The sequence below is a fragment of the Struthio camelus genome, chromosome Z (genome assembly GCF_040807025.1).
Source record: "Struthio camelus isolate bStrCam1 chromosome Z, bStrCam1.hap1, whole genome shotgun sequence".
NCBI lineage: Eukaryota > Metazoa > Chordata > Aves > Struthioniformes > Struthionidae > Struthio > Struthio camelus.
In genome coordinates this window covers 17063300-17086816 of record NC_090982.1, presented here as the reverse complement: position 1 = coordinate 17086816, position 23517 = coordinate 17063300, and the positions used below count along the sequence as shown (strand labels likewise).

Here is a 23517-nt window from a genome sequence, read left to right as displayed (position 1 = left end):
GTAGTGCAGATATTCATTTCTGAATTTTAGTTTTGTTCAGCACTGTAGTTGAATCTTCACTGAACTTGAATCATTTAGGCTGAAATTTTCCGTGCTAGTCGCCTACTTGGCGGTGAATAGTTCTTCCTGTTACATAGCTGATGATGAGCTTGAGGTATAGTGTTGGTAACCTTCATGATAGGTTGCAATCTGGGGTCTTGTATGTGTGAAAACAGGGAATAAACCAAGCTCATAATCTGTATTAGGAATGTTTTCCTGCAGGACTCTTGGAAAGGTAAAAATAAGCAAAAGAAAACTTGGATCTTTGACCACAAACTAGGGCTTTAGAGAAGCATGAAAAGCTGCAAAGTTTTGTGAGGCTTATGTTTGATTGTGGGTAATGTTTTTAACGTCCTACTTTTTCTACCTGCAACCCACTCTCCCTTTATCTAGGCATTAAGGATGGACCCTACTTTCTGTGAAAGCCTTGTAAGATATTTGCTGCAGGTATTGTATCCATATAACTTGCTGGATTGCTTTTACTCAGCAACTATATGATAGCATTGTGGTGGAGGGGAATCTGAAGGCCAGCAGAGGAAAGATAGTAAGTGTAAATACTGGGGAGGAACAAAGGAAAAACAAAGGTAATGGGAACAAACAAGTGGTTGAAATTTCAACAACTCAGAGGTAGTGGTGAAAAGTCAGTTTCCCAGCAGTGAGTGGGAAACCGTAGGTTATTTTACACTGGAGAGGACTGTTGTAGTTTAGCAGTTCCTGCTATATGCTCAAAGTAGGATGAATCTGCAGCACTTTGCTCTATGGTCAGTGTATGGATAGGGAAATGATAGCTTGTGTCTGTGATAGAGCAAAGGAGCCACTGAAGGCATTCAAAGAGTTTGAGAGGCAAACAAAATCGCAAGGCAAAAAAATCTTTTGAACAGTGTTATGAAGGGTTGGCAGCATGACAGAACTTTGTTTCTTCACACATGCGCACACACAGGTACCCCTCTTCCCCCTTCCCCCCCCCCCCCCCAGTGCCTAGACTCCCTTTTTCTTGTTAGCAGACATGAAACAGACTTAACAAGAGTGAATTGTAAGCTGTACGAGTGAAAGCAGAGGCTGTGTTAAGGATTTTCTTTTTAAACAGAATTTGTATGATTTGTAGCAGGGGCTTAAGGAGGTAGAGTGAAGCCACGGTAAAGGTGATGTTCAGTGTGTATTTATGAAGGGGGAAAACATGCCTGACAAAGCGGATAACCTTCTGTGATGAGATTACTGGCTGGGTGGATGAAGGGTGAGCAGTGCGTGTTGTTTATCTCAATTCTTGTAAGGCTTCACCACACTCTCCCATTACATCCTCCTGGAGAAACTGATGAAGCATGGGCTAGGTAAGTAGAGTATGAGGTGGCCTGAAACCTGGCAGAATTGCCAGGCTGGGAGGGTTGTGATCACTGGCATGAAGCCCAACTGAAGGCCAGTGATGAGCAGTGTCCCCCAGGTGATGATACTGGGGTCAGTACTGTTTATATTAATTAGTGGCCTGGGTGATAGGACAGAGCGTGCTCTTAGCAGGTTTGTGGATGGTGCAGAACTGGGAGGAGTAGCTAACATCCTAGATAACTGTGCTGCCATTGAGAAGGACCTTGACAGATTGGAGAAATGGCTGTGGAGTCTCCATCCTTGGAGATACTTGAACGCTGACTGGATGCAGTCCTGAGCAACCTGCTGTAGTTGAGAAGGGGTATCGGCCTAGATGGCCTAGAGGTCCTTTCCAGCCTCAACTATTCTGTGGAAGCTGATATGCATATTACTGCTGGTATTATTACATAGTGACTGTGTAATCACATGGAGAAGGTAGTAGTGTGGAGGATGTCAGTTGTCTATGTTGATTATTTTAAATATGTTGAAATTTACCTGAGACTGTGCAGTCACAAGAGTTTGATTTGGGCAGTATTTGGGAGAAGACAGGTCTGGGCAAAGCAGGAGTATTAACTTCTGAATTTTTTTATACCAAGATTGTGTTTGAGTGAGTTTATGGGTGGTAAGATTTAGAACTGGGGAAAACAAAGCTTCGTAGAACCAGAAATCAAAGAGATAACAAGGTAGGAGAAAAAACACAATGTTGAAAGCAGTTAGGGAAAGTCAGTATTTTAACAGTATATACTTCTCTAAAAAGTCTAGAGGATCAGGAAGATAGGATGCTATTATAAACTTTGAGGGGAAGGTTGGTACTGGAGACTCTTAACAGATTGGTTTTATAGAATGCAAGGACCAGAAACCTTGTTTAAAGACTGTCTAGAACAGACTTAAAGGAGAGGAATTACAGCTAACTGCATAGTATGTTTGTTGTGTTGAGGGAGGAAAGCGTGGTGGCACAGCAGATGTTGACAAGTGGTTTCTAAAACAAACGGTGTCTGCTTGGTGAATGATTTGCATGGAAGGTGAAGATAGAGGACAGCAGGATTTAGAGTATACAAGATGGAAGAACAGGTAACTTGTGTTAAAAGTGAATTTGTGAAATTTCTGTCAGAACCACTGTGTGGCATGCCAAGTATGCAACTAGTTTTACTGGTTTACTAGAGCACCCTGCAGTATTTTTTGTTTTATCCTTTTTTTTTTAAATCCTGTGATTTCCAAAAACACTAGTAATTGGTCCTAAGCAATTCTGTTACCTTTTATTTTATTTGAAATGGGGTTCAGTGGTTTTATGCAATCAATATTGGTCTTGCATTTAGACTGAAGGCTGTGATGTAAAAGAAATCATTACCATACTTTATTGTGAGAAGTGCTTTTCTGTAGATTGAAAAAAAGAAAAAGTATTTCATCTTGCTTATTGCTAGGTGAATAGTTTCTATTTTTTTTAAATGCATTTCTCATGGTCAGTTATGACCTGGGCTAGAATATACCTTCTCTTTTTCGATCTGGGGGTGAATCATACTTGACTTAAATTCATGAGGTTGTAGCATGCATTAAAAAAAGTCTTACTGTCTTTTGGGCAATGCAGGTTGAAACATGGTTACAAGTACAGACAAAGGGAAAGCCAAAATAAAGCATTGTACTAAATAAAAGATTTAAGAACATCTCAGTAGTGCCACCTGTAACTCTTTGCTTTGGAATTGCTATTTTCCTTGAAGCAATTTTTGATGAATACTTGACGGATGTCTCTAGTGGGTCAAGACATTGTTCTACCTTCCTATCTCTTTTTTTTATTAGAGCAGTCTGATAACTAAAGAAAAATTATGTAACTAAATAAATCAAATAAAAATTAAGTAAAAAGAACTAAAAAATTCCCTCTTACTTTTCAGAAATATCTTTTCGAAAATCTAACTCTGATACCCCCTACCCCAGGCTTATATAAGCTCTGTCAGTAGTGCTATGCATGGAGAAGAAAACGATGTAAATAGTATAAAAATAAATGTTTATTTTCATTTACAAATGCCCTATTTTTATGAAGTGTTTGTTTTGAGGTGTTGGTTCAATATGTCTTTATAGTAATGAATTTCCAGCTGATTGTTGCTTTGCTCTGATAATACTACACTGTATTTTGAGGCTGAAAAAATAATTTTCTAGCCATATGTTCACTTTTTTAGACAGCAGGTAATCAAGTTGCAGAAAATGAGGTTTCAGTAAATTCCCGGAGCTGTCCTTGGAGGACATGCCCTGCAGCCCTTTCTGCTAGGGGGAAAAAAATTAAAAAACCATAACTCTTTAGCCGTCAAACAACATGAATTTCTGCTATAAGCTTTGATAAAGGGAATGATTCTGTATTAAAAAGAGGTAAATGAGTTTCCAGGCTCATCTCCTTCATAAGACCAAAGATTCTGATAACTGATACATGTTAATAAGAACCATGATCGCAACTAGGAAGTGAAAAATTCTTCCTCCGTTTATTCTCAGCTGTCTCTGTGATTGGTAAGAGGGAAGAGAGAAGACAATTTTCAGGCTGGAAGAGATTTCTCTTCCTTTTCTCTCCCACAGCTGTACTGTCTTTACTACAAGATGGTGGTACAGTGAATGGTTGATGTACTCTGTTCAGCTTTTCGTTTTGGCACACCTCGTTAGTATTTCAGAAAGTTACTCCACACTTTCTCTTAAATATGTTTTTTAAGTAGATATCATACATATACAGGTACAAGTTTTGAGTGTTTTTTTATATAGGAAAAATTTACAGGTGAAACTTACAGAAATAATGTTTCTATTTTTTTAAATCTGTTGGGGACAAAAAAATCAGTTTTCTGAAACTTTATTATTCTATGTGATGCCGACAAGTGAAGAACTATTCTTTTACCTTGACTTTCTCTTTCAAAGATTTTTATAATCATTTTCTTCCATTTGTAATGTTCCTTATAGAATACCTATCCAAGTTTTTCTTAAGACACTTGCAGAGTGAGGGCACACACACTGACAATTTTATATTAAACACAAGGCTTTTAGCTCTCTCTTTCGGTCGTCCCAGCTGATGCTAAAAAAGATTGTGTAAGTTGGTGTTTGAGCAAGATTTCTGCTTCTTTGTAATACTATTTTTCGCTCTGGAAACATTTTCATCCAAGTTAGTTAAATGTAAAAATGGGCTATCATCCACTGAAAGTTAAGAAAAATATTGATGTGATTTTTTTTTTCTTCCTCTCCAGATCACTTCATTCAGTTTCTGATTATTAGTTTTAAAACAAGTCTTTATTACTGACAGTTAACTGTTTTGGAAGCTTTTAGGTAGGAGAAGCTGGGAAATATTCTTGGGTGGCAGGGATCTTTTGGCGCAGAGGCAGCAGGATGGAGAAACTTGGGGCTGTAGGAAGAGCACTAGATAATGTTTACCACTTGGTGCATTATATGGTCATTTAAAGTTATGCCTAATTAAGTGAATAGGGTTGAACTATTTTTTTCCTACAGACTTGCAAAAATACTGAAAAAATCAGAAAAATTGAATTGGCCCGCACTACCCATGTTCTGAAGCTTTTTGTTTAAAAGATTCTATACCTGGTGAGGGGTTGAGTCTAGGTTAAGAGATTAGCCTGCTGCAGAGGGTTTATCTGGTCCTCAGCTACTGCCATTCCCTGGAAACGCTGTCATAAATAAACTAAACTCTGTGCATGTGGCTCTCTGCAGTTAGATTAACATTTGCTGAAAGGAGGAAACAGTATCAAAAAGCATATCTATTTCTATGCTTCATTTGCTATTAAGTTGCTGTGCAAAGGGATAATCTTTGTTCCCCGACCCCCACTCCCACACCTTGCTGAGCATTTCTGCCTTTCTAATCTGCCTTTAGTGAGCGTGGTGACTCATATATCAGCAAGCTAGCTTTGTTTATGGGACAGTTCTCTGTTTGGTCAGCAGGCTGACTGAATTCATCTTGTGGCCTTAACTGCTAGAATCACTACTAAAGTGAGAGTGTAGGATAGTAGGAAAGGGGGGAAAAATAGAATTGTTTTGATGGGAGCTTCCTGGTCTTTCATAAGGAGAAAGAGTGCCTTAATGTTTACTCTGATGTAGTGGTGGCTGTGATGTGGACAAGTTTCTAGGTTAAACGCATTTCAGCTTGCTGAGGTGCAAACATATCTAGGCTTTGGGCAGTGCAAGGGGTCCCATTGCTTTAGCTTTAAACAGGCTCACATACAATAGGCTGTATTTGTTTCTCTTGTAGATATTAGCTGTGGAGATAGGGTGAGCAGGAAAAAAGAAGTTTCTAGAATAAGAGGGAGGGCTTGACCCAGAATTTAAGTTGAGGTCAGTAATGTCCTTTCTTCCCAAGCAGTAACTTCTTTTGTTCTTAATTTTTTTTATAAAGGTTAAACATGTAGTTATAAAAACCCCTTTGAAATAAGACTGTGTCAAGTTCTGATTTACATGTGCTAAACTTGCCTTTTGCAATAGGATGTTCAGCTGTTTAGAAGATAATTCTTAAGGAATTTCAGCCATATATAAAGAGTTTTAAAATGAGAGGTGTCAAATCATGCTTGATTGGAGGGGGGGGGGGGGGAAACACCTCTCCAGTATTTTATGTTTTTATTACTAGCTGTGGATTAAACTATTCCCAAAACTGGAAGAGCAAATTAATGTTTGTTTTGTTAGAATATATAGCTTCTGAAAATTGTAATTATCACAAGTTATGTTTAGATTCTTTCTCATTCTATTTCTTCTTAGATCTGTAGGTCTGCCTTTTTTTTTTACTATGGGAAAGCCTTGACTCCTGCTATTTATTTCCCTTCATCTCTTCCTCCTCTACTACCTCCAGTCATGATTTTAGTGTATTGCATTCCATTGTTCCTTTTCCTTTTTATGTATCTGTAGGGCATGTGTGGTACAGGAGAGCATTTACCTAGAAAGTCAATGAAATGTATTTAATCTGCCTTTTGCCCTTTGCAAGTACATGATGAAACATGTACTAACTGCAGCATATTTTTCGGCACAGGAGGACTGTTAGGTGCTGGGAGTTTTCTTGTTGTTGGATTTTTATTTTTATTTTTTGTTTAGCTTTTTGTCACACCAAGACCTATGGTCATTTCACTTCCGACAGGCAGCCATGACAACTCTGTTACGAAGCAGGCACCTGAATCTTATCGAGCCCTTCTTTCTTTTGTACTTGTCTGCTTACCTCCGCTTCTGAGCGTTGCATCGAGGCCAAATGACAGTTACTGTTTTTATTTATAACTACTGTCATACTAAAAGTGATATTAGGGTTACCCCTTAAAGTCCTGTTCCACTTGTCCCCAGCTGTGCATTTCTGCTCCTCCATTCTGTTGAACCTCATACTTTTATAACTGCTAGATCAGTTGGTGGACTGACTTAATGCACGTCATGATCACCGAATCTGATGCAAGCGAGAGAGTGGGGAATAGAAAAGGATCGCCTTGTCTGAGAGCTGAAAGTAGCTTGCTTTTTTTTAATTGGATATAAAGGTGTCCTGAAGCTGCACCAGCAAACTTCCGTAAGGTACTGTCTCCTCCTTTTAGTCAAGAGAGGTGGAAGAATGGTATGTCTTAGGTATTGCTCTAAAAATTGCTTTTAAAAGCCTGCAATGATTTCTACTAGTAGTTAATTCTGGTCAGTTGTTTCTTGTGGGCAAATAAGGGCAGGGAACAAGCTATAAAGGAATAAAAGAATAAAGAATGCTATAAGGTATACCCCTCTGTATGTTTCTAGAGGAAGGGGTTGTGCTCCATCTGCTTCCTTTGTGCTGGCACTGGTGTTCCTCTGGCTCTGAGTTTGCTTATACTGCTGATCCATGGATAGCTTAGTTCATTTGGTATCCCACCGATGCTGGCAGAGGAGGGAGACCCTGTATTTCTTTTTCTGTGATATTGGCAACGTGTTTGCAGCCCCTCTCTTTGAACATGCTATGGGGCACTTATTGCATCCTTCCCTCTAACATATTAATTTGGCAGAAAATTGTCTAGCTTTTTTCTTCTGATTTCAGTTTAAATTTTCTGTTAAATGAGTAAACTGAAGCAGTTTAGAGTGGGATTGTATGGGCATCAGTACTGGCACAATGTCTTATTTGGCTGGTGCTGATAGAAGCAATGAGAACTGGGGGTTCTTTGGTGTTAGTGAAGCTAGCCAAATCATCTCCCCACAGCCTTTCAAACTGTATACCTACTGAGTTAAACTGACAGAATACTAACATTGCAAGTAGAATAGTAGTTTTATGGTAGTTTGTCTCAGCCAAGTCACTGGGGGTTCAGACAAGTGTCAGCACCAGTGTAAGATAAGCACCACAATATCCCAGAAAAGGAGTGAGAAGGAGGAGGGAGAGGGCCTGCCTCTCTGCGGTAGCCTGTGGTTAAATTGGTTCAGCTATATTATAGGCCTACACTCTGAGGAGGAAAAAAGAGTGGGAAACAAGATCAGGGTGTTTAGTTCTTGTTTTACATAGAATTAGGGAGGAATAACCCCATGCAGTAGTACAGGCTGGGGGCTGACCTGCTGGAAAGCAGCTCTGCAGAGAAGGACCTCAGAGTCCTGGTGGGCAACAAGTTAAGCATGAGGCAGCAGTGTGCCCTTGTGGCCAAGAAGGCCAATGGTCTCCTGGGGTGCATTAGGCAGGGTGTTGCCAGCAGGTGGAGGGAGGTGATCTTGCCCCTCTACTCAGCCCTGCTGAGGCCTCCCCTGCAGTACTGTGTCCAGTTGTGGGCCGCCCCCGTACAAGAGAGACATGGTGCTCCTGGAGAGAGTCCAGCGGAGGGCTACAAAGATGATGAGGGGCCTGGAGCATGTCTCCTTTGAAGAAAGGCTGCGAGAGCTGGGCCTCTTCAGCCTGGAGAAGAGAAGACTGAGGGGCGATCTCATCAACGTGTACAAGTATCTGAAGGGGGGGTGTCGAGAGGATGAGGCCGGTCTCTTCTCCGTGGTGCCCAGCGACAGGACGAGAGGCAACGGGCAGAAACTGAACCACAGGCAGTTCCATCTGAACCTGAGGAAAAACTTCTTTGCTGTGAGGGTGGCAGAGCACTGGAGCAGGTTGCCCAGAGAGCTGGTGGAGTCTCCTTCGCTGGAGATATTCCAAACCCGTCTGGATGTGATCCTGGGCAATGTGCTCTAGAGGCCCCTGCTTGAGCAGGGAGGTTGGACTAGACGATCTCCAGAGGTCCCTTCCAACCTCTACCATTCTGCGATTCTGTAATTCTGGCCATTTGCTAGGTGCATGTTGCCTAAGGTGGCTTTAGTTTTTATTTGGTAACTTTGCTGTAATTTTAAAATTCATCTGAAGTCTAGGATATCCCTAAAAAGGAAAAATAGTATCATAGACATCTTAATGCACTTGTAGAATCTGTTTATTTACAAAGCTGGATTGAACAGTGTGAGAATTAAGAAAAACTTACTAGTGTGTTTAGGTTTATGTCCTTGTAAAGGTTCTTTCTTCCTTATCTCTGCCACTATGCTTAAGTGTAGTATTCTGCTTCATTTTGGTATAGGATATTGCTATGACAAAGGCTATTCATGCAAACCGCTTACCTTCCCTCTTTGTAGCTGGCAAGCTGACTACTGTCTTGAATCATTGACTCTGAAGTTAAATGGAGTGAGATACAGTGTTAGTAGATACTTATTTGGTAGCTATATATGTCTTCTAGTATGGAACTATTTTTATACAATTACTTCAATGTTGTAGGATTTTAAAGGGACTAACTTTAGTCTTTGTAAAGCAAGGATGCTGTAAAATCTTGCAGAAACTTAGGGGTAGTCTGTACTACCTATTGTGGACTTTCCCAGTCTTCCCTGTTTGTTGTGCTGACCAGTGTGGTGTACCTCTAGCTAATCTCAATGTTTCTTCTCTGCATAAAAGCACCTACATTTGGAAATATCTTCACTTCTTAAATATGTCTTATGTTAGGAAGATACAGTGACCTCATCTTTTACCTTTCTGCTGCTGGAAGAAGGTGAACTATTTTAACTCTTGTTTCTCCCACTCCAAACAAAGACCTCTTTTTCCATTGCTCCATAGCAGATCTGGCACTTGCCAAACCCGTCTGTGAGGTGATTCAGCTCACTCACATTAAAAGCTGATCTGGGGACAGAAAATGACCCCTTTCAAAAGCGGTGATCCATCAGTTTAGCTCAACTGCCTGTGGATCCACAGCCTTCGATTTATTCAAGGACTGGTGTCTTCAGTGCTTCCCAGGACTGACATTTTTGTTGGTTTGTGACATTGAAATATCTGTTGCAAATTTCTGACCAAAATTACTTAGCCAATAATAAGAGGATCCTTAGAATAGGTGGATAAAATGGCTGCTGAGGGAAGGTTGAAATTGGTGAATGAAAAGTGTTGGGATTTTTTAAAGCCGCTTTTAAAAAGGCGTATGTTAGACTCCTGGGTCTCTTCACTGGAGTACTGTCTGCTGTAACAGGCTTTTTGTATTTTTTTAAGAGTACTCTCCCTAGTTCCATCTGACTCATTCCCTTTGAAGGGAGGGGGGCCTTAGAATGTAGTCTCAGCCTTTAAAAAAAAACAAAAAACAAAAAAACCCGTTTGCTTAACGGGTACAAGCCGGTAAGAATTCATCAGTTAGTACACTAAGAGTGATTATTCAGTAGCCTGGATTTTGCTTTTCAAATGTTTTTGTGTTTTTTCTCTGCTAAAAGAAATCTCTATTACAGTTGCTTCTATGGGTTAGTTATCTTGTTAAGGGATTAAGTCCAAGCAGGCACCCTCTTGGCATTCTGCTACTTCTCTTTCCCCACCTGCATATACCAGGAGCAGTGTGTTCTGAAGAAATTTCACAGCTTTACTACCTAAGAATTTCAGGCTTGTCCTTTTAACATATATGTAAGTGTGAAAGTACACATAGATACCCTAAGTACTAGTCTTACAGTTCTGCATGCAGGATGTGAGAGTGTCTTTAAGCAGTGCTCCTCCAGCATCTGTTTCGGAGCTCAAAGTGCTTGGTAAGTTTCTTGCCATAGTAGTGCTCTTCTGCAGCTTACTGCATTAGGCAGAGGTAGTAAAATTCCATTAAGAAAATACATCTGAATAGCTGGACTGCTTTTGGGCTTATTTCAGTGCAAAATAATTGCAATGCTGTATACTCTGTACAGACTTTATCAAGAGATTGTTACTTTTTATCATTTTGAACTATGTGTCATACATGGTCTTGAACTTCCTTACTGCTAAACTAGTTGAGATCTAAACCACCATGGGTACAAGTTCATGGTCAAAAATATTCAGTACTTCATCTTACCTTTACTTTGTAGACTTTGTGCTAGGATTCTGAAGGGAAGAAAACTAACAGACTAGTGAGTAACTATTTGTTAAAAGTAAAGCCAGTTAAATTCCAGTTTTAATGATATTTCAAAACTGAGAGACTCTAAAACTTGTGTGTATTCTGTAAGTTACACAACTCCATCTGGAATGTATCTGCATTAACAATGTTAATATTGTCTAAATTTATCTCAATATTTTAACGTCCATTTTAAATGCTAGGCTTTAATTTACTATTGTAATTTGTTTCTCATACTGGTTGGTCTTTCTGTGGTGTTACTAGGTTGTGGAAGTGTAACTCTTTTATCCTTGTTCAGATTATGCCACTTTGCAAATAGGTGTCTTAAACGTAAGATAATCTATTTACTGTTAGTTTTTGTTTTTTGCTCTATTGAGTCTAATAGGATATTGCAGCAACTGGCATGAAAATTCTTGCTCTAGTATCATAATAGCATAGTGCTTTCAGAATGGCAGATTGCCACTTTTGTGTAGTGTTATGAATAAAATGTTGAACTGAGATCTTATTTTGGAGATAGCATGTTAGAAATGGTCTTATCTGTGCTGAATTATATTCTGTCAAAACTGTCTGTGATGTTTCATAGCTGAATAGGCCCTGATAATGTTGCATGCCTCATTTGCAGGATTTCTTTCACCTTTTACTGTATGTGGGCTTTTCCTTGCATAATTCATCTGGCTGCATAATCTTACATGTGAGCATGGTTTGTAATATGATATTCTGCAGTTTCACCATTTGCTGCTTATACTTTATCAAAATCCTGTCTCAAATCTTTCTCTATCCTTTCTTTTCTCCTTGCTTTTCTCCATGAATACATTCACTTTGCCATCTGCTGTTCTTAATAGCTTTTTTCTTTTTTTAAAAAAAGTCTTTCATTCCAGTGCATCAGGCTAAGCTGCAGGCATTGGTTTATTCCGTTATAATTGGAGAGCTCTTTTGTTCTTGTATTATGTCTCTCTTGCTCCTCCTGTTCTCCTGAAGTTGTGTCATGGAGACTCTCCCTTTTGTTGGCCCTAAAGCCCTTGCTGCTGTGCAAATTGTTAGAGAAATCTTTCTGTCCATGGTAGCTCTCTGAACTGTTACTTTTCTTCAATTAGCCTGACTTGACTTATTTTAAGCTGTTCTTTGCTCAATAAGACGATTTGAGTTTTCCTCTGCAATGCCCAGTGTTGGGGTCAAGGACAGTAGGAGGACAGTATCCTCTAACTTCATCCTTTTATCTTTTTAGTCAGCCGTTTTTTGTTCTCTGCAACAACATTATGCCCATGGTGGCCAGCTGCAAACCTGCTTTAAAGGAGATACATGAGAAAACACGTATGAGGCTGATGTCACTGTCCTGTTCCAGGCAAAAGAATTCTGGGGAACTACCCAACTCTTGTATTCTCTGACTAGATCTCTCTAAGCATAGTGACTGAGCTACTAATGACGGAGCGTTCTTCAGGAGTTTGCTTCCTAGGAGTCTGACCTTTCTTATTTTTGTTTTTTAGTATTAGTTAATGTCGTCTAACTAGGGTGAAGCACATTTCATGGACAACTGCACTATTGGTATATTGGGATTTTCTTTGAAACAGCATCTTGTGACTTTAAGTACAAAAATTTTAATTTAAGAATTGATATTGTAAGGAACATCCTGCTATAAAAAATATTCTTTTGATCTGAATACTGTGCATGTTGTTAGAAAAGTACAGTATGCAGTAACAATACAGCAGAACTCTTAAATAATTAACCGTGTCCTAATTATTTGCAAATGTTAAGTTTCAGGAGATTTTTTTCAGATCATACATATATTTAATTTATTAAAATTTGATTGTATACTGGTGCAGTAAGTTTTCAGAATTTAATTTTGCTTCTTTAAGTCCTCCAGAAGGAGTATAGAGCTGAATAGTCAGCTGGGACAAAATCTTATGTTTACTTTATCTAGTCACTGTTGAAATGTTAGTGACTGTTTGGAATTGTCCTCTGTTTGCCCATGCTTCTGATCCAGCATGCTGTCTAGTTTTTAGGCTTTGTATACTATAGCTTGTTGATCTTCATCGTTTTCTCTGAGATATTGTTAACTGTTGATCCTACTGATTTTTTGGTTTTCGTTTCTTCTCTGAGCATTTAGGTCACTGTTTTTTGCATGACGTAATGTAGAAATTGAGCTCGACCTTTCCCTATTTACAATCAAATGTTTTTCTGGTTATCCTATTGTAGTATTAGCTATTTTTTTTACCACTCTATAGAAGAAGGAAGTAAAAACTCAACTCTTGTGGCTAGTTGGAAAAAAGTGGAAGTTTTACTCTTTAAAATGCTGAGCATCTTGCTTGGAAGACCCGGATTTGTAAGTTAGGCTGCGGAAGACCCGATAATTTAAACTAAGATGCTGTCACTTCTTAATTGGAAAAAATATTGTAGTAATTTTCATAAGAGCTATGTCTCATGTTTCTGTTGTAGAATTCCTCAACTGTTTGGTACAATTTTTGGGTACAAAATGATAATCATTACACTTCAATTTGTGTTAGCTTCTTACTTTGTTATGCTTCAGCCATCACTTACATTGGATGCTTTTGCTTTTAATGTTGAAAAGTAGCTTCAAATGTACCTCTGCTGTAGGCAGGCCCTCTCCTTTTTCTCATAGCACTTGCCTCTGGTATGTGACAAAATCATGGAAGCAGAAGAAATGAAATACAAATACTCTGAGCACAGACAAGAGCACCATGCAGTTATGAGTATCAAGATGATTTATCCCTTTTTTGCTGGCTAATTACTCAGTCTTGAACAAAGGTTGAATTTAACTGACCTAGCTATATATACAGTGCTGGGGTGTTTTAGACATACTCTTGACATGCAACTGTCAGATGTAAAAACAGCTGTTTTTCCACAAAGCTAAAACTTTCACAGCAATTTTAAAACTCCCAAGCTCTGTTGCTTTTGACTGTCTTTTTGAATAGCATATTCAAAAATAGCATGCTTTCTTTTTCTTATTAAATGATACATGCTGTTTCTCCTTGCAGACGCCTTCACCTCAATAAGAAAGCCACAGACAAACAGCCATATAGCAAGCTTCCTGGTGTTTCACTTCTAAAGCCTTTAAAAGGTGTGGATCCTAATCTGATAAACAACTTAGAAACCTTCTTTGAACTGGATTATCCCAAAGTATGTATTTACAACCTTTTCTCTTCCCCTTCTCCAAGTCATATTGGTAGCCTGGGCTAGAACTACTGAACTTGATTGTACAGTGAATTTTTCTTCCTTTCACAGTGAATACATAGTTACGTGTTCCAAATATTCTTTTTCCAAAAGCTGAGTATAAAGGGGCGTGACCAAGACTTGTGGACAAAACATATTCTGCACTTCACTAAGATTTTATTATTCTAGTATTGTCTCCAATTGATAGCATTATGAATCACAAATTTTTGAAATTCGTTTAATGTTGAGGCCAGGTGTGCTCCCCCAGTTTAATACTTCTCTGTAACAGATTACCTAAAAAAAACTTTAATTGATAACCTAATTTACTGGTAGTTCTTGCTGACTGCTCTCCTAATAAAGGACTTATGAATGATTCTGTGTACTTCTCCAGTTGTTGGTGTGTAATGTAGTCCTGAAAGCACTTGTCAGGGTTGGAAAATAAATAGTTAATAAAAGCTTATGCTTGCTCTTGGACACTATTTGACTTCGTAATATGAGTGATAAGTGTATCAGATGCTCTCCATACTCTAAGATTACAGCTTAAAGGAGAAAACTGCAAATGCATGCTTCGTTACTCACCGCTTAGAGTGCTATTGTGGCTTTATGAAGGACTAAACTTCTCCTTCAAAGCTGTAAAAGGTCAAAGTCACGTGTAAACTGTACAGTGAGTATTGTGACCAAGTGCTTTAAACTCATTCCTAAGTGGGTAGGGCTTAAAGAAAGTTATCAAAGCTGGTTAGCTTTCTTTGTAATTACATTTGGAGCATTTTGAAAAGCTTAAGACACTTTCTTTTTTAACTAGTATGAAGTGCTCCTCTGTGTACAAGATCATGATGATCCAGCTATTGATGTATGCAAAAAGCTCCTTGGCAAATATCCAAATGTTGATGCTAGACTGTTCATAGGTAAGTTGTGCAATTCTGTGGTGGGGTTCTTAAAAGATATTATTACAGGGTCCTTCAATTACATGTGGAATATTTTAAAATAAAAGCTATCTTGTTCTCCAGATGTTGGTTCTGTAGCTTAATCATTATTAGAGTGGGGTAAAGTGAGTTTACGTTTGGAATCTGTGACATCAGTTAGGAAAAAAAGAAAATTAGAAAGAATAACTTTCACAAAAAAAGTACTTTTTTTTAAATCTAGTATATTGCAGTTTGAGTCAGAGCCCATCTTTGCAGTGAACTGAGTATGCAGGAAGTGACTTGGAGTTGTAATTCCATTTGAGCTTGATCTGCTACAACAGTCCTTCTTTCCTCAACTTAGATCCTGTAGGGCTATTTCTTCATGTTCAGTTTTTGTTAGAGAAGGGAGGGAATACTTCATGATCAGAATAATTTCCTCCCCCCCCCCCCCCAACTGACCTGAAATAAAGTGAATAATATCTGGCAGTGAGTCAGGAACAGAAGAGTGCATCTTACTTTATCTTACTCCTTTTTTCCTTTAGTCCCTTAAAATGGCCCTAAGGTATAATCATCATATGCATAACCAGTAGTCCTGACATATAGAGGCAGAGAATACTTACCTTGCAGAATGTGGTAACTAGCTTTATAGCCCCACACCCCTTTTAATTGCATTGACTTTGATACCCTACCATTTTGAGGAAGCACTTAATTTTTTTTCCTTTTAAAGTCTCTGTATCGTTATACTAAGATCTGAAATACACAAGTGAAGGAGTATTTGGTATTTAAATCCCATTCTTAAAAGTAGGTGAATTTTTGAAATTGAAAGGTAAACTATTGTTCAGTTAGTATAACTAAACGTTTCAAATATGGAGTTTGGATTCTAAAAAGGAAAATATAATATCCGTGTGTGATATTTCTAATTTTTAGGTGGTAAGAAGGTTGGCATTAATCCCAAGATTAACAACCTAATGCCTGGATATGAAGTTGCTAAATATGATCTCATATGGATTTGTGATAGTGGAATCAGAGGTAGGTGTTGGTAGTAATATGCTAACAGTTTCATTTCCTTCTAAAGTAAGAATTCACTACCCTCTTACTGCCTGTGGACAGGTTGTTTTTGGTGATTGTTTTGATTGAGGACGGAAATAAAAATGAAAGCCAAATATCTTGAAAAACATTATCATGGAAGAGAAATATTTAAGCTCTAATTAAAGGTGTTAATCCTACTTTTAAAAAGTGTTGTATATACAATATTTTTGTGGTATATATTTTTGACTGAATTACCTGTTAATCATCATTATTACTTTATTGAAGCTTTTCATCAACATATTGTGCACCAAAATGTCCTCTTGATATTAGTAATAGAACATGGATCTCATTATCTTTGTGTCTCTAGCTGTCATTAGTAGCTTTCTACTAATGACAGAATGGTTTAACAAACTGTCCTTTTTTTCCCCTCACCCCCTCATTTGTTACTTAGTAATGCCAGACACACTGACAGATATGGCCAATCAGATGACTGAAAAAGTAGGCTTGGTCCATGGTCTACCCTATGTTGCAGACAGGCAGGGTTTTGCTGCTACCCTTGAACAGGTAAGTTGCCTGGACTTTCTTTGCAATATATTTCTACCTAAAAATTGTATAGCGCATTTTCTGTCTTTTATGTGAAGAAATGTTTCATTTACTTTCAGCTGCAATCACACTTGAGGCTATCTAGCATAATTTTTAAATGCTCTAAAGTACTCTGTGGTCTTTAAATTCTACCAAAGCATTCTAAACGTTGATTCGCTGTGTAGGATTATAATTTGAACAATAAAAAATGATGGATTTTATCTTAAACTAAAGAATTAGTTTATCACCTAATATCAAAATTCTGTTTTGACTTCTGAATAGGAACGTACAAATGGCTATGATATGTCAGACCAAAGTCCAGCTCATACAGTATCACCAGCAGGGGTTATAAGCAGAGCCTCTGAGAAGAGTGGGATGTAGGCAAGGTTATGCGCTCTTTTCCCATAGCATCCTCTGAGCTTTCAGCTGAGAAACATCCTGAGTTGGATGTAGATGTGTATACTTACCAATCCATGGCAGATGTCTTGCGCTGATTTTTTCCATTTAATTTTTCCCTTGAGCCCATATAGATTTGGAACGTGTACACCATTTTATGGCAAAAAATTCCATAGACATACTGTCTGTTGCAGGATGAACCACCTCCTTGTTAAGTGTGAACCTAGCTTTTCTATAAGACTGTTTCGTATCTCCTAACACTTCTCTTGAAAGAGAAAATGAACAATTGATTCATATTGAGCATCTTATCATTCATCATATCTGTCTTATTCTTCCCCATCTTCATCCTTATTGATGTAAAATGAAGAGGCTGAGTTTTCTTGTTTGTTCCTCATGTCTCAAGGCATGTAATTTCATCCCAGTATCTTTTATTCTAAGCCAGTATGAGTAAGAAGTTTTTGCTCTAAGGCCAAGTAATGTGTCAAAAGCAGAAATATGAGAGATGGAAGTGCAGTGAAAATCCATATTCTTTCGTTACACGGGGAGAGGGCTTTGTGTTTTGTTTGGTGTTTTTTGTGAGTGTGGAGCAGAAATCCTTAATTAATTTCTCTTGTAACAGAAAGCAAGGAGTTAGACAACAAAGTCGTTAATACTGTTGCTCATTAAATAGAATTACCACTCCTGCTTCTCTATTCGTGCAACAGCTTTTGCTTCAAGATCCAGTGCAAGATCAGCATGCCTTTTCTACAGTGAATATGCAATTTAGTAGAAGTAGCGCAAAGACCACGTGTCGGAATAATGGTAGTGAAAAGCTTTAGCCTTTAAGCCCAACTGTCCCTCTAAAGGATACGCGTAGTTTTTGCTTAAATATTGTAAAAGGACTTACTCATTGTCTAAGTTTTCTGTCTGGCTACGCAGAACAGTCACTGCTGAGCTATTGCATGTAAGAGGAGAGAGACAGTGTATCTGTCTTAGCTATCATCAAACAACATGCAAATGCTAGTGACTAGTGAGTTTACATATTTACTTCCTGAAAATGACCTCAATTAATTGAAAGTTAGATAACGAATTAACTATAGTGGTGTAACTTAGTCTGTGTGTTCAACATAGTCTGTTTAGGAGTTTGTAGTATCACAGCCAGCATCTCCCTTTGACTTCTCAAGACATGTTTAACAAATGTCAAAAAACTTTTAGATGACATTTCATAGGATTACAGAATATATATATTTTTAGGACAAGTACTCAGCATAACCAACAGTGTCCTCTATTCTTGGCTACTTGTTTCTCTCAACTGGCAAAAGTATGCTTATTGGAAGGTTTAGACTGAGCACCTGGCTGTTCAGGAGCTTGTGAATTCTTGCATGTGTGCACTTGTTGCAAAACTCTGGAATGTGTGTTTAGCTATATGTGTATTTGTCATATAAGTACAGGTAGCAATAGATCTAAGTGAGACAGGCCCTACAGAACTGTCCATTTTGAGTCAGATTTTGTATTTATGACAAAGTGACTAATAGATTTGAGTTGTTTGTTTAAAATAAATACAATAAGTCTTTCTCAATGAGGACAAAATTTAAAAAAATCTATGTCTTGTGATTGCCTGTGGCACTTCATTGTGTTCTGCAGCCATTTAATTCATTGTTTCAGGAAAAATGTCCAAATGGAGGAACCCTTTTACAAATTATTTATCTGATCTTCTGAATTTTTGGATTATTCTCCCTCATTCTCACTGAAATGACCAAATGCTAAGCTGTAGGAATGAGTGGTGGTTCTCATTAATGTAAAAGTGAACAATGTGCCAGATTCTGTGCAATAGCCAAATTGTTCACTTTCTCCCACTTTGACATAGGGGAAACCTTTAAAATAGTTCAGGTTATCTTCCAGAATGAAAATGTTCTTACAATAACTGCTGCTTTCTGGTAGAAATGTTCAAAGTTAACAGGGCAGCCAATACAGAATTGCTTAGTTTTGAAGTCTTTCCGAGTATACCATCATAATTGGCCAGATCTAGGTATTTTTTTCTTTTGTCAAACCTTTTTGGAGAAATATAAAACAATGCACGTGGAATAGTACTTGCATAAATATCAGTAGGATTTTAGAAGCACTATCTATTTTTTTTTTTGGCAGGTTTATTTTGGAACTTCACATCCAAGGTCATATATTTCAGCCAATTTAACTGGTTTCAAATGTGTGACAGGAATGTCATGTTTAATGAGAAAAGATGTCTTGGACCAAGCTGGAGGACTGATAGCTTTTGCACAGTATATTGCTGAAGATTATTTCATGGCCAAAGCTATAGCTGACCGGTAAGATGACTCTGTAGTAAGCTTATTTCTTTAAGTACGGTTTTAATCTGATTTGTAATTTTTTTTTAAGGCCTACTATAAATAAGCATTCAGTTAAATTTCAAGTATTCAGCAAACATGCTTATGATATACTCCATCCTACTGATATATTCTTTGAGAAATAATTAAGCCATATCATTGTCAATTTCTTTAGAAAAGAGGTTCCCGAGAACTGAGCAAATGTAGTGATCTTGGCTGTTTTCCAACAAAAGACTTGATTAAAATATTTTAAATTTGCTTTATCCGTTGTAATAGTGTAGCACAGAGGCTTCAAAAGTTTCCTCAGTATAATAATGTCATGAGATGTTTGTAATGAAAATGATGAGTGCCTCTCTCATTTGGAGGATACTTAAAGTGTGCATTCATTTTCAGGGGCTGGAAATTTGCAATGGCCACACAAGTTGCAATGCAAAACTCTGGTTCATATTCTATTTCTCAGTTTCAGTCCAGAATGATCAGGTAAAATTTTAATCTTTACTTTCTCCTCCATCCTCCCATCACCTGCTTCCAGTGTGCATAACCCAATAATCATGAAAGAGAGAACCTTTCCAAAACTAACTTTGATCTAATATCTGGGCTATTTAAGTAGCAATGGACATCTTGATGTACCTTTCTTCCCTGCTGGGAGAGAAGCTTTTAGGACTGTTGTATGAGCAGTTAGTGTACTACTTAGGGTTAAAAGATATTTATTTTTGTTGTTGTTGTTTTAGTTTTTGAAGTTTTTTAGTTTTTTGTGTGCAGCATCTTTGAAAGACAGAATTTTTACAGTATTTTATTTGGAGGTGTAATTAAATGAGGGATTAAATTAACATGTTCTCAACCAGACCTTTGGTGGCTTATCACCTGATGAGATGTGGGAACAGGATGTAGCGTGCTGTATAGTCAAAACCAACTTTTTTTCTTTTTCTTTTTTTTTTCCCCTGCTAGGTGGGCCAAGCTGCGGATTAATATGTTGCCTGCCACAATAATTTGTGAGCCAATCTCTGAATGCTTTGTTGCCAGTCTAGTTATTGGATGGGCAGCTCATCATGTGTTCAGATGGGATATAATGGTATTCTTCATGTGTCACTGTTTGGCATGGTTTATATTTGACTACATTCAACTAAGAGGTGTCCAGGTATGTCATACCGCTTTCTTTTGAAGTTCCGAATGTTATTAGTAACAACTACTTCCGCAAAAAACTAAGCCCACTTACAATAATGAAATACTTCTTTTTGGCATTATCAGGAAAGTAAGAGGTCAAATCCCGTCACTTTTGCCCTTCTTCTGATTTCACTTATAAACGATAACATGAAAGGGGGATAGCACTGCTCAGTTGTAGTTTTGTTCTCTGTTTGCACCTGCTTCTACATACACTTTTAAAGTTGGGTTACGTGCTTTTCTCTCTCCTTTTTAGGACAGGAAACAGGAAAATTTTCTTGGCCTGTAAAAAGGAACATATGCTCATGATAATGTATAAGCCGTATAATAAACTTTAGAAAAGAATTATGCAGAATACAAATGTTTTAAATTACATTGGAATAATCAATATATCTTAATATTTGGTTTTATATTCCCAGGGTGGTGCTTTATGTTTTTCAAAACTTGATTATGCAGTTGCTTGGTTCATCAGAGAATCCATGACAATTTATATCTTCCTATCTGCTCTGTGGGACCCCACTATTAGCTGGAGGACCGGACGCTACAGATTACGTTGCGGAGGCACTGCAGAAGAAATCCTTGATGTATAGCCACAGCTTTGTAACTGTGAATGTCAAAGAGAAGGGGGGAAGGAGAAGTATTATAAATTGTTTATATAAATGCTTTTAAGAAAATCTACCTTCAATAGTTTTATTACTTGTACGTTTTGGTATCTGTTCTTTAATTTATTTTTGCATGGCACTTGCATCTGTGAAAAATACATCTGTAGTCTTGGCCAAATGGTACCTTGCTCCTATGTACAAAAGGAAATTGAGAGAACTGTTCCCAGCATCTGTTTTCTATATGGATACTCTGCAGCAAACTCTAAAAACGGTATCCTTCTGAATATGAACAGCTTCTTCTCCATAGTGTGCTAGCCTAGCAAATCCAGGCATCAAGTAGCTATTGTCCAGCTAGATTGCACAAGGCTGCACCTACTGAAATCACAGGAAAAAATGCAACCAATTTCTGTTAATATCCCACGAGACTGAGCTCGTAACAAGACTTTGCTAAAGAAGTTCTTAAATGCTTTATGCCTACCTCTTGCAGTTGCTGCAGAACAAAATGAATGGAAAGGTAAATAGGCTTTGCAAAAACAAAAGCTAAACTAAAGCTGGAGTTTTGTGTTTATATGTAAATGTGAAATATTTTTGTGTCGTTGCAATGAACCAAAAGTGGACTGAGTTTGATAGGATGAGTTGAAAGGAATTATTGGTTAGGCATATGTTGAAGGCATCTTTTGGCCAACTCCAATCTGGTTCTGTCTCGAACCTTGTTAAGCACTGTGCTGGAATTAGACTAGCTGGTCTCCTCCACTATTCCCATACTTTTTTTAAGGGGTGTTTTTGTTTTTTCCTAGGAGTGAGTGTTTTGATAGGGAGTGTGTGTGCATGAATGTGTTTGCGTGGGGCACAGTAGGAGGTGGGAGGGGAGCAGAAATACATTTCAGAAACATTTCACACATGAGCTATTTTCTTACACCATGTCTTAAGAATGTAATTTCATGATGCAGGTATTTAACAACTTTTTGAAGTGAACATATATACCTGTACTAGCCACCAATAAGTATTTAATTGCAGTAGATGTTGTGAATATATTAAAGGGCCAGATGAGTTTGCTGTTACTGATAAAAATTGTAATCTTAATTTAAATATCAAACTAAGTCTACTCTTGGCTTTTTGCCTTCTACTGTTAGTCTAGCCTTTAAATTGGATTTTTATATTCCAGTGGTATGACTAAAAGGACTAGATTATAATGCATGCCGTGTTTTTCCCCTCTCTGCTCCTTGTAGCTTGCTTTCCAACCTCTTTGTGAGACTTCTTAGTTTGTGGTGAACTGGACTTATTTTGAACATTTTTAATTTAAAAAAAAAAAAAGCAAAGTTAGAGGGGGATGTTTCATAAGCCTTTTGTTTTTATAATTGTATTTATGCTGCTTTACATTTCTTCTGAATGGAATAGCAAATTGTCACCTTCATGAACGTGAGCTGCTAATTGCAAGGCTCACAACGTCAACATGGCAGCTTTAAAAGTTGGACAGCACTTCTATGTCAAAGCATAATGTGTAGCATATTAGCAATAATACGTATTTATAAAAATGAACACTTTTACCTTACTGAGCCAATCCCTTAACTGTCGTATGCTACACACAAGTGTGTTTGTGCGTGTCAGAAGACATACTCTGGGCCAAAATACTTCATCCACCTTAATATGTTTTTTGCCTTATGCTATTGCTGAACTTTATTTTTAATGGGCATTTCTCTATGAACAAAGGCTTTTGATGCATGCTGCATTTTCATGTGAATCGGGGAAAAAAGTCCTGAGGAAAGTTGCACATTGAAAGCTAGTCTAGTTGTGACCCACTAAAACACTTTCTTTTTAATATTGGTTCTACACAGTTGAATTTTGCTGACAATGTTTGTATCTTCATTTGTTTCATGAAGTTTGCCATTCATTGCGCTGCGGAAATGAAGCTTAGCTTGCAACTTAGCTTTATGCTGATTTTTATGCAGGCAGTGAAACAGAACCAAAAAAGGCTGAACAGATTCATTTAAAAAAAAGTAGGTAAGAATAACTGTTATGTTAACGAGTGCTTTTGCTTTAGTAGAGTCATCTTTGGCGAAGACACTGAAGTGTCTCATAAGCGAATAGCTTGATTTTTTTGGTATTATTCGGTTGATTATGAAATGGAAATCAATACTGTCGAATGTTATAGAAGGTGCTGCAGCAGAACTCCTAAAAGTTTAAAAATGGCTGATTTTAAAGTTATGTTGATCTAGAGATATGTCATATACACCACATTTATTTAAAATCATTGTCTTTTTGTTTTGTTTTTAAAATAAACTTTGAATACAATCAGTGTTTGGAATATAATTTCTTTTTTCCTGCCTGTTGCTCAATGACATTGTAACATGAGAGATTTGGGATTTAATTGTGTATGGCAGTTTTGATACAGTTAACTTCTAGTTCTTGATTCCAATAAATGGATGTGCCTTTTGGGTTCTTTATTCTTGGACAATTGTTTTGGATTTTTTTGCTGAAGTTACTTAAACTTGTATGTGCCTAAATCTAATTTTAAGCTATGCTTATGGTTTTTTTTTTTTTTAAATCATTGTATGAAAACCTCATGGGCTCCCTGTCTACTGTAACTAATCAGTCTGCATTTAAGATTTTAGAAATATGTATCTTCCCCATTAAACATGTAGATTTTTGTGAGCTGGAACAGTTTATG

At 37.6% G+C, this 23517-nt stretch overlaps 1 protein-coding gene across 1 annotated transcript in view; it reads left to right on the top strand.

The window, feature by feature from the left end:
* Positions 1–23293, top strand: part of UGCG (UDP-glucose ceramide glucosyltransferase) — a 28967-nt gene extending 5674 nt beyond the window's left edge. The window contains exons 2-9 of the mRNA XM_068926663.1: positions 13682–13823; positions 14659–14761; positions 15686–15787; positions 16239–16351; positions 18890–19068; positions 19480–19566; positions 20035–20224; positions 20667–23293. Coding sequence (XP_068782764.1) covers positions 13682–13823; positions 14659–14761; positions 15686–15787; positions 16239–16351; positions 18890–19068; positions 19480–19566; positions 20035–20224; positions 20667–20837 — 1087 coding nt within the window. The 3' untranslated portion in view covers positions 20838–23293. The remainder of the gene's footprint in view (positions 1–13681; positions 13824–14658; positions 14762–15685; positions 15788–16238; positions 16352–18889; positions 19069–19479; positions 19567–20034; positions 20225–20666) is intronic.
* Positions 23294–23517: the final 224 nt, after the last annotated feature.